At 51.1% G+C, this 13702-nt stretch overlaps 2 protein-coding genes across 7 annotated transcripts; both read left to right on the top strand.

Annotated features, from left to right (window-relative positions):
* Positions 1 to 134: 134 nt before the first annotated feature.
* On the top strand, positions 135 to 9831 carry KCNAB3 (potassium voltage-gated channel subfamily A regulatory beta subunit 3). Of its 4 annotated transcripts, XR_004326679.1 has the most exons (16): positions 135 to 1303; positions 2629 to 2672; positions 2762 to 2799; positions 3037 to 3116; positions 4368 to 4412; positions 4506 to 4550; positions 4761 to 4804; positions 5002 to 5088; positions 5359 to 5444; positions 5590 to 5710; positions 5795 to 5889; positions 5966 to 6086; positions 6257 to 6345; positions 6619 to 6807; positions 8356 to 8520; positions 9338 to 9831. XR_004326679.1 is itself a non-coding variant. In XM_006193809.2 (14 exons), the coding sequence occupies exons 1-14, from the start codon at positions 1062 to 1064 to the stop codon at positions 6694 to 6696; spliced, it is 1215 nt and encodes a 404-aa protein (XP_006193871.2). In that variant the 5' UTR covers positions 135 to 1061; the 3' UTR covers positions 6697 to 7632. The 4 variants fall into 4 exon arrangements, 3 of the variants coding, with proteins under 3 accessions (XP_006193871.2, XP_032354610.1, XP_032354609.1); XM_006193809.2 differs by lacking the exons at positions 8356 to 8520; positions 9338 to 9831 and having other exon boundaries at positions 6619 to 7632; XM_032498719.1 differs by lacking the exons at positions 8356 to 8520; positions 9338 to 9831 and having other exon boundaries at positions 5002 to 5094; positions 5335 to 5444; positions 6619 to 7632.
* Positions 9832 to 10422: 591 nt separating this feature from the next.
* RNF227 (ring finger protein 227) lies at positions 10423 to 13311 on the top strand. Of its 3 annotated transcripts, none has more exons than XM_032498721.1 (3): positions 10423 to 11430; positions 11513 to 11600; positions 12718 to 13311. In XM_032498721.1, exons 1-2 carry the CDS (start codon positions 10899 to 10901, stop codon positions 11566 to 11568), a joined length of 588 nt encoding a protein of 195 aa, XP_032354612.1. In that variant the 5' UTR covers positions 10423 to 10898; the 3' UTR covers positions 11569 to 11600; positions 12718 to 13311. The 3 variants fall into 3 exon arrangements, with proteins under 3 accessions (XP_032354612.1, XP_032354611.1, XP_032354613.1); XM_032498722.1 differs by having other exon boundaries at positions 10434 to 11415; XM_032498720.1 differs by having other exon boundaries at positions 10424 to 11430; positions 11513 to 13311.
* Positions 13312 to 13702: the final 391 nt, after the last annotated feature.

Here is a 13702-nt window from a genome sequence, read left to right as displayed (position 1 = left end):
GTCGATTAGGCCTGCCCCACTCATGAAGGTGTGAACCAGGGTGTCCACATCCCCTGAGCCAGCAAAGAGGCTTTGTCTACGGGTTTCTTAGTGGAGGCACTATTAACATTCGGGGCTGCGTAATATCTTGTGTGTATATGTGGGGGGGCTGCCATATGCTTTGTCCTAGCTGCCACTCACTAGATGCTGGCGGCACATAACACACACACACACACACACACACACACACACACACACACACACACACACACACACACACACACACACACACACACACACACACACACACACACACACACACACACACACACACACACACACACACACACACACACACACACACACACACACACCCTCCCCAAGATTGTGATACTCAGAAATGTCTCCAGACCTTGCCAAATATCCCCTAGGGGACAAAGTTACCCCCGTATTGAAAACTACTGGGCTGGAGTAAGGCCGACCTGCCTCGAGGTCCAGAGAAGTGGAGAACCACCGTCCTGGTTCTACTCTCTAGTTCCTCAGAGCCCACTGAACAATCAAGCTGCTGGGCTTCGGAAGGTGGAGCTTATGCAGATAAGCGGCAGGTTTTGGCAGGGAGGAGGTGGCTTTATGCAGATAAGGGGGCGGTGCCTGCATGTTGATTAGCTGGGCCAGCTGCCGACGCGACTGGGAGCCTAGCAGGTCCCGCTGCGGTTCGGGCTAAGGTGGCCTTTCTCTTCCTTGCTCACCCCCCCACCACCCGAGGTTCCTACCCTCAGAGGATCCCCCTCGACCTTTACCCTCATTCATTTCTCCCTCTGCTCCCCGCGGCAGTGCCCCCGTATCCTAATCGTTCCACTCGTGGCGCCCCCCGCGTTTCTCCTCTCCCGCCGCAAACCCCGCGACCTCCAGCAGCCCGCCCCCGCGGGCCCGATCCTGCCTGGCGGCTCCCGCCGCAGCCTCCTCACCCTTCCCGCTCTCCCAGGGCTCGCACCACTACATCCGCGGTTGTCTCCCCTCGGGCTTCCCGATTCTCTCCTCCCGCCCCCTCGGAGCCCCCTCCCCCGCCCTGGCCAGCAGGCATGCAGGTGTCTATCGCTTGTATCGAGCAGAACCTTCGCAGCCGAAGCAGTGAGGACCGTCTGTGTGGACCCCGGCCGGGCCCCGGGGGCGGTAATGGCGGGCCGGTCGGCGGGGGGCATGGGAACCCTCCGGGGGGAGGAGGGTCGGGCCCCAAGGCTCGGGCCGCAGTGGTCCCCCGACCCCCAGCACCCGCTGGGGCCCTCCGAGAGAGCACCGGCCGAGGCACTGGCATGAAATACAGGTATGGCGGTGGCCGGGCAGCCCGCCACATCTCCTGAGCCCTCCCCTTTCCTGACCCCTGAAGCTTCCTGGGATGCTGCCAGGACCCCCTCAGACTTCACTAAGAAGGTCCCAGCTCATTCTATCTCTTCTTGCCATCACTCCCTTCCATGTTCCCTCTCTTGGTCTCCATCGATACCCCTGACTAGTAGAAAATCAAGTTTGCCAAGGTTGACCGGGTCCTGTCAGACTAGGGAATGCTCCCAAGCCTCCCTCCTTACCCCCAGCAAGACCAGGGATGCATGGATCTCCAGGCTGCGCACCCCTCTGGAGTGTCCTTGGGTCTGTGTCCTGGGAAGAGAGGGGAAGGAAACAGCTTCCCACTCTGGCCTGCTCAGGGTGCCTGACCCAGATACTGCCCCCACCTGCCCCAAGGTCTCCTGCAACCTTTCTTAGTTGGGAGGGCAGTGGGGCCCTAAGAAGGATGGACCACATTTCTCAACCCCATGCTGAGGGACAGGGGCCAGGTGGGGAAGGTGGACTGAAATGTAATCGACTATCTCAGAGAACTGCAGGGCTCTCAGAACTAGCAGTAGGGGGGAGGGGATGGACTCCTACTTGGGAGTGAGCAGAGGTCACTGATTTGACCTGGCTTTGTCACTTGAGGAATCTGATCCCCTTGGTGTGGTGGTCCTGATCCAGAAGCTAAGCCAACTACCTGGGTGGGGGTCTTGGGAAGAGGGGGCTTTCTGGTTGGAAGACAGACTTCCCAAGCCAACAGGAGCAGAGGGATTGCAGAGGGGAACAGGGAGAATTGGCCTTTCCTACTATGCCCCTCCCCAGGTGTCCTATTTGCCTTTGCTGGAGGCCCATCTGCCTAGCCTATCCAAAGACCCTTCCTGCCTGAGTGCCTGAACTTGACTTGGTTTACCCCTTCCACCCCAGTGTCTGCCCTTTAGCACAGCACTCTGAGGACCTGTTTTCACAAACATCACGATCAGCCAGTTACATTCCTTCCAGCCACCCCCACCCCCCATCTGGACTCCACACATCCCAGAGATGACTCAGACACAGACAAGACCCACCAGAAGAAACGCTAAGCAGGCAGCACATCTTCAATGTGATAGGAGGGAAAAGAGGCATTGGACAGTGGCTCCAGAGGAACAGTCATATGTTCACTTACACTATGGCCATAGCACTGCCCAATTCAGTGGGCCCACTGAGTCTAGTTTCTTTGGCCTGAGACATCCTGAGGGCATCTCAGTCTGGAAGGAGAGGAGCTGGAGGCTGATAATCTATGTCCCTAATGGAGTCTCCACCCCTTCCTGCTGCTTCTGTATCCTGCAGGAACCTAGGAAAGTCTGGTCTTCGGGTCTCCTGTCTTGGCCTAGGTGAGTTAGAAAGAAGAGGAATGAAAGGAAGGGGTGTTCTTTCATGGCTGGCCCCCACAGGTCTCACTTGCCTGGCTTCTCTCTTGCAGGTACCTGGGTCACATTTGGTTCTCAGATCTCAGATGAGGTATAAGTGATGGGACCTAGACAGGGTGAGGGGGTGTGAGGGAACCAAAAAGGGGGGAAATGGATTTAGATAGGGGTTTGGACAACAAGCATGGAGAATGGTGGACCTGAGGGTGGAGGATGGGGAAAAGGGAATGAACATGGAAACCAAGGTTGACATGTGATGGGCTAGGGTGCAGTGAGGAAGGTAACTGAGAGGCCAGTGGTTGATCTTCAGCTCTTTCTCTTACCATCCTAGACAGCAGAGGATGTGCTGACAGTAGCCTATGAGCATGGCGTAAACCTGTTTGACACCGCCGAAGTGTACGCAGCAGGAAAGTAAGGACCAGGGTCAAAGAGCTAAGTTACATTAGGAAGGCCGAGGGAACATCAGGGCTTCTTGGTTTTCCCCCTAAAGAACCCCAGGAATTCTGCCTCACTAAGTTCCAACTTTTCGGCCAGTGGGAGTTGTAGTCCCAACATCAGCCTCTCTCCATCTTTGAGAGCAATGAGGCATACTGTGTGGTCAAAATAAAATAAAACCAATAAATATTTCCTGGACATCAGTTATGTGCAACTATGTGAGGATGACAAACCTAAATGACAAACACACTGAACCACATTACACATGGTTTCACACTGGGAATAGCCAAAACCTAGGATAACCTACCTACCCCTGCCTCCTCCCCTTCTGGCAAACTCTTCTGCTTCTCTTTAAGACTTGGCCTAGATGTCAGCTATTCTGAGAAGTCTTTGCCCAACTCCCCACAGTTGGTCACCAACCCCCTCAGCTCCCAAAGCACTTTATATGCCCTCTGGCACATAGTTCATCAATTATTGGTTTACAAACCACATTCATTGCTCAACTGGGAGGCTCCTCCTTCCACAGGCCTTGTCTTGCTCTTCCCCATGTCACCTAAGTACTTGCGCAGAGCCTAGCACAGAACAGGCACTGATGGGATGCCATCAGTAAGCCCTTAAAAAGCTCACAGTCTAAGTAGTTAAACAAACAAATCAAAAGACAAGGAGGTATGAAAGATTAAATAACAATGAAACACTTCAGTAACAGCCCACCATGATTTAAGACTTGTCACACATTAACTCATAATTAAGTGCCAAAGAATTGTGTAGCCAGTAAGAGCTATGGAAGCTGACAAGGACTGAACATAGCTTATAGCAATCAGAGAACATTTTCCATAAAATTAGGCCGAGTCCAAGCTAAACTCTGGAAAATGGGTGGGATTTTGCAGAGGCTATAAAGGGGAGGGCAAAGCAGATGGTTGGAACCAGATGAAGCAGTGCCCTCCCTGGCTGTGCCATAGCTGGTCCCTCTCCTCTCATCCTATCCAGTCCCTTCAGCACCCAGAACAGAGCTTGGAATACAGTTGATGCACAACTGATATTTGTTGAATGAATCAATGAAAACAATATGACTATACCCTAGTTCCGGGAACCCCTCTTACGGTCTAGGATGGGGATTTATGCTCCGTATTACAAGAGAGGAAGTTAGTTGAAGGGAAAGGTGGAAAGGAGGAGAAGAAACTGATCCACCTTGGAGGGGTCAATTCTTCTGCACTGTCTTCCTTCCAGGGCTGAAAGAACCCTAGGCAACATCCTCAAGAGCAAAAGTTGGAGGTAAGGCATGTTTGGGGGAGGCGGGGCTTGCTGGAGACATGATCATTCAAAAATCCTTTTCTTCTTGGTTCTCCCATTTCTGTTTTTTTCCAGGAGATCAAGCTATGTCATCACCACCAAGATTTTTTGGGGAGGACAGTAAGTGGCTGCCTCACTGTAATTGGGGAGATCTACAGGGACTGTGTGAAGGTGCAAGGGATGGGGGTGGGGACAGCAGTCCCTGTACCTGCTACCCCTGTCTGTATTTTGCCTGTGAGAACCCTTGCAATCCCAGTTCCTCATGGTTCCAGGCCAGCCTTGGTCCCTTATCTTTGACACACCTCATCTTTGACTTACCTTTTCCTACAGGGCAGAAACTGAGCGAGGCTTGAGCCGCAAACACATCATCGAGGGTGAGGATTAGGGGCTGGGAACCTGAGGAGGCTGGGGATGGAAGCCAGAGGCATTGGGAACATTCTCTGAAGCTCTGAGTCTAAGACTTTGAATAGGAAAGCTTGGATTTAGGTGGCCATGGCAAAGGGGGTAAGGTCTGAATCCTTAGAAAACTGAAGCGTTAGCACTTACCTGCCTCTCCCCATCCTTACCCCAGGCTTGCGAGGATCCTTGGAACGCCTCCAGTTGGGATATGTGGACATTGTTTTTGCCAATCGCTCAGACCCCAACAGTCCTATGGAGGGTAAAAGCACCCCAACCCTGACAGCCCTTCAAAACTAAGCACTTCTCAAACCCTCAGCATGAAGCCAGCCCTTGCTCAGGAGGCCTCCCAAGCTCCACAGTGGAGGCTCAGACCCCAGGACTTGGACAGGGAGGGAAGTGAAAAGCAGATACCAACCTCTCCAACTCCACTCCACAAGTGGGGTCTTGGTGGAGCAGGCAGAGGTCTGCAGATCTGGAACCTGGATGCCAGGGGTCTGACAGTGAGGCTTTTCCTCTCCTATGTGCCTAGAGATTGTGCGAGCCATGACCTACGTCATCAACCAGGGCCTGGCCCTATACTGGGGGACATCTCGATGGGGGGCTGCAGAAATCATGGTGAGTGTTCCACCCACTTCCCCCTATCCCACAACCTCTTCCCACTTTTCACACAGCCACTCCAAACCCCACTCCACTGGAGGAGGGGGATGGGAGAAAATGGAAGGAGTGCTCTGACTCCCAGCTCTTCCTTACCCCAACCTAGGAGGCCTACTCCATGGCCAGACAGTTCAATCTGATTCCTCCAGTGTGTGAACAAGCTGAGCATCATCTGTTTCAGAGAGAGAAGGTGGAGATGCAGCTGCCAGAGCTCTACCACAAGATTGGTTCGCAGTCCCCTCATCCCTACCTTTCCCTCGGCCTCACCATCACCTAGATCCCTTTCCCACATTCAGTCCTCTTCCTCTTAGGTGTTGGCTCAGTCACCTGGTCCCCTCTGGCCTGTGGCCTCATCACTAGCAAGTATGATGGGCGAGTCCCAGATACATGCAGGGTCACCATCAAGGTGAGATCTGGGGGTCAGGGTGGCAGGAGCGGACTATCTGAGGAGTGGTCATTTGCTAATTCTCCTTGGCCTCCAGGGCTACCAGTGGCTCAAAGACAAAGTGCAGAGTGAAGATGGCAAGAAGCAACAAGCCAAAGTCATGGACCTTCTCCCCATCGCTCACCAGCTGGGCTGCACTGTGGCGCAGCTTGCGATTGGTGAGACACTGCCAGCCCTGGACCCTGCAGGGGCCTTGTCATCTCCTGAGATGCTGCCAAACCACAGATGGGTTTGTCCTCAGGGAGGACCCTCTTCCTCAGAGACACTTTTCAAGTCTATGTGCTGTTTCCCATCAGTTCTCTCTCTTTCTTTTCCTCCTCTGTCTCAGCGTGGTGTCTCCGCAGTGAGGGTGTCAGCTCAGTCTTGCTGGGGGTGTCCAGTGCAGAGCAGCTGATAGAACACCTGGGCGCCCTACAGGTGAGTGGGGTCTCAGGCAGAGCCCATCTCTCTCCCCTTCCCCAGCAGTCAAGGCCTTGCTGTCCAACCCAGAACGGCCTGTGAGGGTCACCCACTACAAGGTCCTCGCTTTGCAGATAAGAGGTCCTAGGGCGAGAAGGCAAGGCAGGGGCACCGCTGCAACTTTTTCCCTGCCACTTGTCCTGGCTGTGCTGCTCCCAGGGTCCTCGAACCTCCTGCCTTCTTCAGGGACCCTGCATGAACTGCCCTCTCCACCACCCCATTCTCCTCCAGGTGCTGAGCCAGCTGACCCCGCAGACGGTGATGGAGATAGATGGGCTCTTGGGCAACAAACCGCATCCCAAGAAATAGTTCGTCGGTGGCGCAGGAACCCAAACCCGGAGCCGCTGCAAGGCCGTGAAACACTTCCCCGCCTTCGCCCCGAGGCCCTCCTGCTCCCGATCCCTCCATTTAGCGGCTGAGGTGGGGCGTCCCCGCCCACTAACGAGTTCCGGCTTCGAGTAGCGATAGCATGAACAAAGCCATATCCTCCCGAAGTGGGGCTTGAGAGGGAAAGTAGTCCGCCGCCCCCTGCTGCGTTCTCCGAGGTCTTCTTGCTAATCCTGGTTATGAGCTACTGGGCCGTCCCCTCTCTGCCACTTGGTCTTGCTCCCTTTCCTCTTCCCCTAATCGCCAAGGTCCAGGGGGAAAAAAGGCAGATACAAAACACATGCAGAGTACCTCAGAAGTGGCCCTTGAAATGTCATCAAGGGGTAATAACAGCCTAGTAAGAAATGAGCTGTGATGTCATCACGGCCAAAGGAAATGGGGCTCTTACATTACTCAGTACAAAGGAAGCCGGGCTGGTCCTGGCATGAAGTAAATGATAATCTTTGGAAAACCAGGAGCCTGCCTCTGCTTCAGGTGGAGGAGGGCTGAAAACGAGAACCAGTGTTGGTACTTTGTTCTTGCTGAGAGGGGTAGGGTGGGGCATACAATGACATAGCACTGATGAGGGAGATTTGATGGTCCATGTATAGCATATCCTGGCAAAAGTGGCCCGGGTCGCCCTTGGAAAGCAGTTGGGCCACGCCTCACAGGAAACAGTGACAGCCTTTAGGTCACGACAGAGAAATGGGGTTGACATTAAAAGGCCTGGGGATAAACTTTTAAGCCTTGGGCAAGACTTCCTACCTGGCAGTGGAGGGCTGTAGTCTTCCTCTGGCAATAATCTTAAAGCAATAATGATGGCCCCTCTTGTGTAAGACTTCCCAGGGAACTGTAAATAAAATCTCAGCTTGATCATCACTCATGGCGTCTGAAATTGCTGGGAGTTGAGAGGCTAGGATCTCAGGATCACATATCTGCCCCCCCAGCCCCTGCCATTAGAAAGTCGAGCACTACCTTTCTCTCCACTGCTCGTTTACCTTAGTGACCCAGCCATTGGGCTCCTGGTCACTGCTTTCAGGAAGAACCCAGGCACCAGATACTTCAGGCCAGTTTTCTTCTGTCCTTCAGTTACCACGTGCCTTAGAACCCAGAGGCCTGGCTTCATAGCTTTGTTGCTCCTCCCTCTGACACTATTATCCTTGCTTTGTTTTGAAAGCTATAATAGCCATGCTTGTTTTCTTCTTGCCTGATACCCACACATGTGCCAAGGAAAACTATCTGGGTGGTTTTCTTAGGGCTGAGTGGGAGGGGCTCTTCAGAGGTTGAAGCTTTGGGATTTGGTGAAGGAGCGGTAAAATGAAAACCAGTCTATGGTTGAAATGATACAGAGAGAGGGAAAGGAGTTATTATAAGTAAAAAAGAAAATAAGTGAGTGATCAGGTGTGAGGGTGGCAGAAAAGCAGAATCAAATGGAATTACCCTTCTTCTTCCCCCAAGAACTCTGATTTCCCTGGTACAGAAAGTGGGTGGGAAGTTACAACCTTTAAACATCACAAGGCAGGGGAGGATGAGCTCTGCTTTCCTTAAAATACAACCTCACCATCTCCCTTTCCCCTTCCTCACCCTTCCTTGATCCTGAAGCTGCGAGAGCGAGTAAAACCAATTTCCAAAAGAGACGTCAGCATCCTGCCATTTACTGGATTAGCAACCAACTGGATTAGCAACCAACCGGATCAACTAATGAATACTTACATCCACTCCTTCCATCTCCCACTCATTTTGGAAGATTGCAGAGGAAACAAAGAGGTGAAATGGATGACTAAACTATGGTTAGTTATTCTGTAACAAACATACACTTTTAAATTCGAAATAGTACTCTCCTTAAATAGTTACCTTGGAGGATGATGATCTTATTTTAATGATGCCTCCTCCATTGCTCATAACACGCCAAAAAGTCCTCTTAGAATTACCTTCAGAGGCAGTTAGAAACCCCTTGTAAGAAACCTTTCGTTATTGTCACACCTCATTTACCATTTATCACTTACCTCGTTCATTAATTTAACAAGTATTTATTTATTGAGTCCTACTATAGTATAGGACAGGAACACAGTGGTGAACAAAACCAGGCTCGGAACAACCTTTGTGGAGTTTACAGATGAGAAAGGCAAACAAATAACCCACCAAACACATACAAACTTCGGCTGTGGGTGTCCAAAGTCCAGAGGAAAGCACATGATGTTACCAGAGTCTATAATGGATATTTGACGTGGTGAGGCTGAGTTGAGAGCTGAAGGATGAGTGGGTATTGCTAAGGTAAAAGCAAGCGGGTTAGGGTAACAGCACACAAGAAAGCTTGGTGGCAGAAAGGAACACACAAGCCAAAGGTCTCCTAAGCCTGTGTCTAAGGAGGGGATGGAAGCGGAATGTGAGACAAGGGTGGCTTCAGAACATATTGGGCATTATAGGGCATTTTAGAATATTATCTTTATCCTCAGGACAGTAGGAAGCCCTCTCTAAATCAGTTATCTACTGATATACAACAGATCACCTCCAAAATTTAATGGCTTGAAACAACTTTTTAAAACTATTTTTCCATGATTCTGTGGGTTGATGGCCCATGTAGGAAACACTGGAAAAGAAGCTGCTTTGGACAGCGAGATCATCAGTTTGGGTTCTTGATAAAGAAGAAAGGAAGTCAAGCAGGTGAGTGGATATCCAGGGCTGGAGCTTAGAAGGGTTTTGGCTGTCAAACACTTTGGGAGCATTTATATAATCAAATCTATCTGGCAAGATTAAGAGTTCATTACCAACTGAAGATATGAAAGCATGAGAGATCTCTAAGCACCATTTCAAAGAGCAGTTCCAAAAAAGTTTTGAATTATGACAGCATCACTGGAATAAGCAGATAGCTTCCCCAATAAAGATGATACAACTCAGAAGTTCTAAAGAAGATGTAAAGTAATTTAAAATTATGATCTACCTCCTCACAAAACATTAACCTCAAAGGTTTTAACGGTTTAGTTAAAAAACAAAACCAGCTTTATGTTGCCTGTTACAGCCAGTAAATACATACCATGGGTATGGAGAAGCCCATCTCGTATTGACCTGAAGAGATGGGTGTTGAAAACGTTGGGTACTGAGAAGATGCAATGAACACACAGTACAGGCTGTGGGTACAAGATGGTAACAGCTACTGCTGTTTACCATATGCCAGGCATCATTCTTAGCACCTTACATGTATAAACTGATTCAATCCTACTATCATCCACATTTTATAGAAGAGGAAACCAAGGCCCCAGAGAAGTTGAGTAACTTGCTCAATGTCACAACTGGTAAGCTGGCTCTAGAGTCTGTGCGATGAACCTCCACAACACAACGTGGACCCAAGTCCAGGAGAGGAGGGTGAGGAGGCAGCTGGGGGGTGGGTGTGGCAACTCAAGGAAATGTGGGCTGTGAGTACTATGTCCTGTTTACCTGTGGGGGACGTCAGACCTCTGAATCATAACTCAGGCTGGGCAGCTTTGCTGCAGCCACCATGGTGTGTGGGTGTCCAGGCCCGGCTACTCAGGATGGAAAGGATTCCCAGCATTCCTAACTCCGTGGTCCTGGAATTCAGGTCCCTCCTTAAGCTGAGATGTCAGCTGGGAATCGAGCAGTTTGAGAATGAAATTTGAGAAGCCAATCTTACAAGAACACAGGGATGTCACATATAATAAAGAAAATTGAGAGCAGCATCTGCTCAAACACCCAGGAGCCCACTAAAGATTGGGCAGAATGGGCTTAGGAAGTATGTCTGGGTGCGGTTATGAAAGAGTGAGAAACCCTATGCCAGTGGCTCGGGCTAGGGCTCAACTTTGCACACAGAACTAAAGAGCTCTGGCTTTGCGTGGGGGATAAAGGAAGACGTGGAGGGAGTCGGGGGTATGCCCCCCACCTTCCAGGTGCAGCATCGCCTGGGCCACCTCCCCCGCTTCGCCATCGTTGGCATTCACAGCCTCGCACCTCCACCGCCCCCACGCGTGCCGCGGCAGGGAGCCGCCTGACCGCGGGGTGACGCCTCTGAGGGGCGGGGTCTCACTATTAAAAGGGGCGAGGGGACGCGGCGCCGGCCCCAGGACAAGCCCGCTCATTCTGTCGGCGGACCCAGCCGCTTTAGCGACGCCCACAAGTCCGCGGCGGACACGATGCAGCTCCTGTTGAGGGTGCCGTCTCTTCCAGAGCGGGGCGAGCTGGACTGCAATATCTGCTACCGGCCCTTCAACCTCGGGGTCCGCGCACCCCGCCGCCTGCCGGGGACGGCGCGCGCCCGCTGCGGCCACACGCTCTGCACCGACTGCCTGCGCGAGCTGGCGGCGCGCGGCGACGGCGGCGGGGCGGCCGCTCGCGTGGTGCGCCTGCGCCGGGTCGTCACGTGCCCCTTCTGCCGCGCGCTCACCCCGCTCCCGCGCGGCGGGGTCACGGAAGTCGCTGTCGACCCGGACTTGTGGGCCCGCTTGGAGGCAAAATCGCGGGCCGAGCGCAAACCTGATGAGACGGGTGGCCGGGTCCGGGAAATCGGCGATGCGGACAGAGAGGTCGACGAGGAAGAGGAGAGCGAGAAGTGGGCGGGGCCTAGGAGCGCGGGGTGGTGCGCGATCCGGCGGCTTTGGGCCCGGGTCCTGGCGCCCGCGCACCGCTGGCGACGCCCGCTGCCTAGCAACGGTGAGGGGCAGCCAGGTGAGGCTGTGGTGGGACAGCGCCCCGGAAAGCCCAGGTTCGGCCGTGTCTTGCCGCTGCTAATCCTCCTCCTTTCCCCCAGTGCTGTACTGTCCGGAGATCAAGGACTTGGCCCACATGACCCGCTGCACGCTGTAACTGAGGAACCCTGAAGCTGCGGCAGAAGGAAGGTGGGAGCTGCATCCTCAGGGCGTGCTGTAGTACAGGGGGCTGGTGCCGAGACTACCCCCTCTCACATCCCGGATTGGCACTGATGGGGGAAATGAGCCAAGGGCAGGAGGGAACGCCCTGGGAGGTGTTGATACTGAGCTGGGGAGGCTCCTAGACGAATCGCCCCCATCTATTGACTGTGCCAGCACTGCATATTCAGGATGGAGTGGCCCAGGAATGATAGATACAAAGTCTACGATGTTCCCGTGGGAGGAGGACAGACTGTTTCCTTAGCTAGGTCTTTGGCTTTTGTCCAGGGCAGCTCTGGTGTGTGGGAGCAACAGGTCCCATTTTAGCAATACTGTGTCAATGATTTCAAAGTTTAAAAAAGATGGAATAGGAGAGAAACAGCTGATTTTCATGTTAACGTTAATCTCACTTCTCTTAACACCTAAGAGAACTAGAAAAATAAACCGTACTCCACCCCACCCCTTGCTGATATGCCTAATGTCTCCCCACTCTCAGTGCTGTGCTCCTAAAATTATGGAGATACATTCCTACCTATGAGGTTAGGAGCCTTGCTTCATTTCAGAATCTAGGGCAGGTATGAGAAGGTCCAAAAGGTATTTATCTGAGTCACCTCACGAGCCTATCAAGGATAGGAGGGAGAGGCCATTTGGCAGAGGCATCAATTTGTAAACTTCTGACAGTATCTGTTATCTTTACAGTCATAAGAAAACACTGTTACTACTGCAAAAAGATGCACATCACAGTTTTAAACTTGTGTCCCCAAATGAACGTATCTACAAAACAGAAACAGACTCAGACATAAAGAACAAACTTACCAGGGAGTAAAGAGGGGTGGGAAGGGTAAGTTAGGAATTCAAAAATGGCACCTCTTGGGGAGTGATGGAAATGCTAGCTATCTTGATTGTGGTAGTAGTTTCACTGTATATACATATAGTGTATATACATCTATGAAAATTCATCAAATTGTGTATTTGCAATATGTGTAGTTTACTGTACAGAAACCATACCACAATAAAGGTATTAAAAAAAAAGTAAGATAAACTTGTGTTCCATCACCTGTTTTAAGGCATGGGTTCTACTTAAAATCCTGTTACTATCTTACAACAGTATATAGTCAAGGACCAATAGCATCATCATCACTGGGAACTTGTTTGAAGTACAGAATCTCAGGATTCCACTTCAGACTGACTGAATCAGACTCTGCATTTTAAGAAGAATCCCAGGTAATCTATTTAAATAAAAATTTAAGAAGCATTGGTCCAGGTCTGAGACTATGTAGGATGTCACTATCTGTGGGTGGAATACTTAAAAACACACTTGGTATAAAAGATATGATTTACTGAAGGTTCTAAAGTGACACTCCGTTACTGAAGAAATTTAAACTCTTTGTGTGTATAATTTACTGTGTTGCATTTTCCCGAGTTAAAAATGTGAAATTAAGAATAAACCTCAATTTTTGTAACCATATACCCTCTTTGGGAGGCCTTTCTCAGCACTGAACCTGGTGTAGCCTCCTCCCTCATCTTCTGTAACATAATGCCTTGTTTTAATTTTTTCATTGATTTTATGATAGTATGTGTTCTGTCAGTGTCCTCCAGTAGAGTTTAAGCTCCATGAGAGCAATGATTCACTTGTGACTGTTGTATCCCCAAGGACAACAACAGCAAATGCTCAATAAATGCTTGTGGGAATTGCCTTTTATTTTTTAATAGCCTCAAAAATTGTGTCTGGTCTCTAAACCTCTGAGAAGCTCTAGTAGTGAACAATACATGTCAAGGTGTAGTGTCTAGCAGTTCAAATCTTTGGCAAGCTATGCAAGCCTAACCCCGCAACTGCTTAAAAAAAAAAACAAAACAAAAACGGTGCTTCTGCAAACTTGGAACTGAACCTGTGAAGCTGCAGTGACCTCTACTGACTCTTGGGGGAACTAAGCAACTTGAAGGTGGATGGGATGATCAAAAGGATGAATGGAAGGCAGTTCTGAACCTTGTCAGGCACCCCTTCCACTATACTTCTGTGCAGTAAGCCCTGCTCTCTCTCTGCCCTCCACCTGGGGCCTGTGTAGGTATCCTGCTGTTCATCCTCCATCTCT

The sequence above is a fragment of the Camelus ferus genome, chromosome 16, assembly GCF_009834535.1.
Source record: "Camelus ferus isolate YT-003-E chromosome 16, BCGSAC_Cfer_1.0, whole genome shotgun sequence".
In the NCBI taxonomy this organism is placed as follows: Eukaryota; Metazoa; Chordata; class Mammalia; order Artiodactyla; family Camelidae; genus Camelus; species Camelus ferus.
Note: the sequence above shows the minus strand (reverse complement) of the source record. Positions and strands in the feature narration are given on the sequence as shown.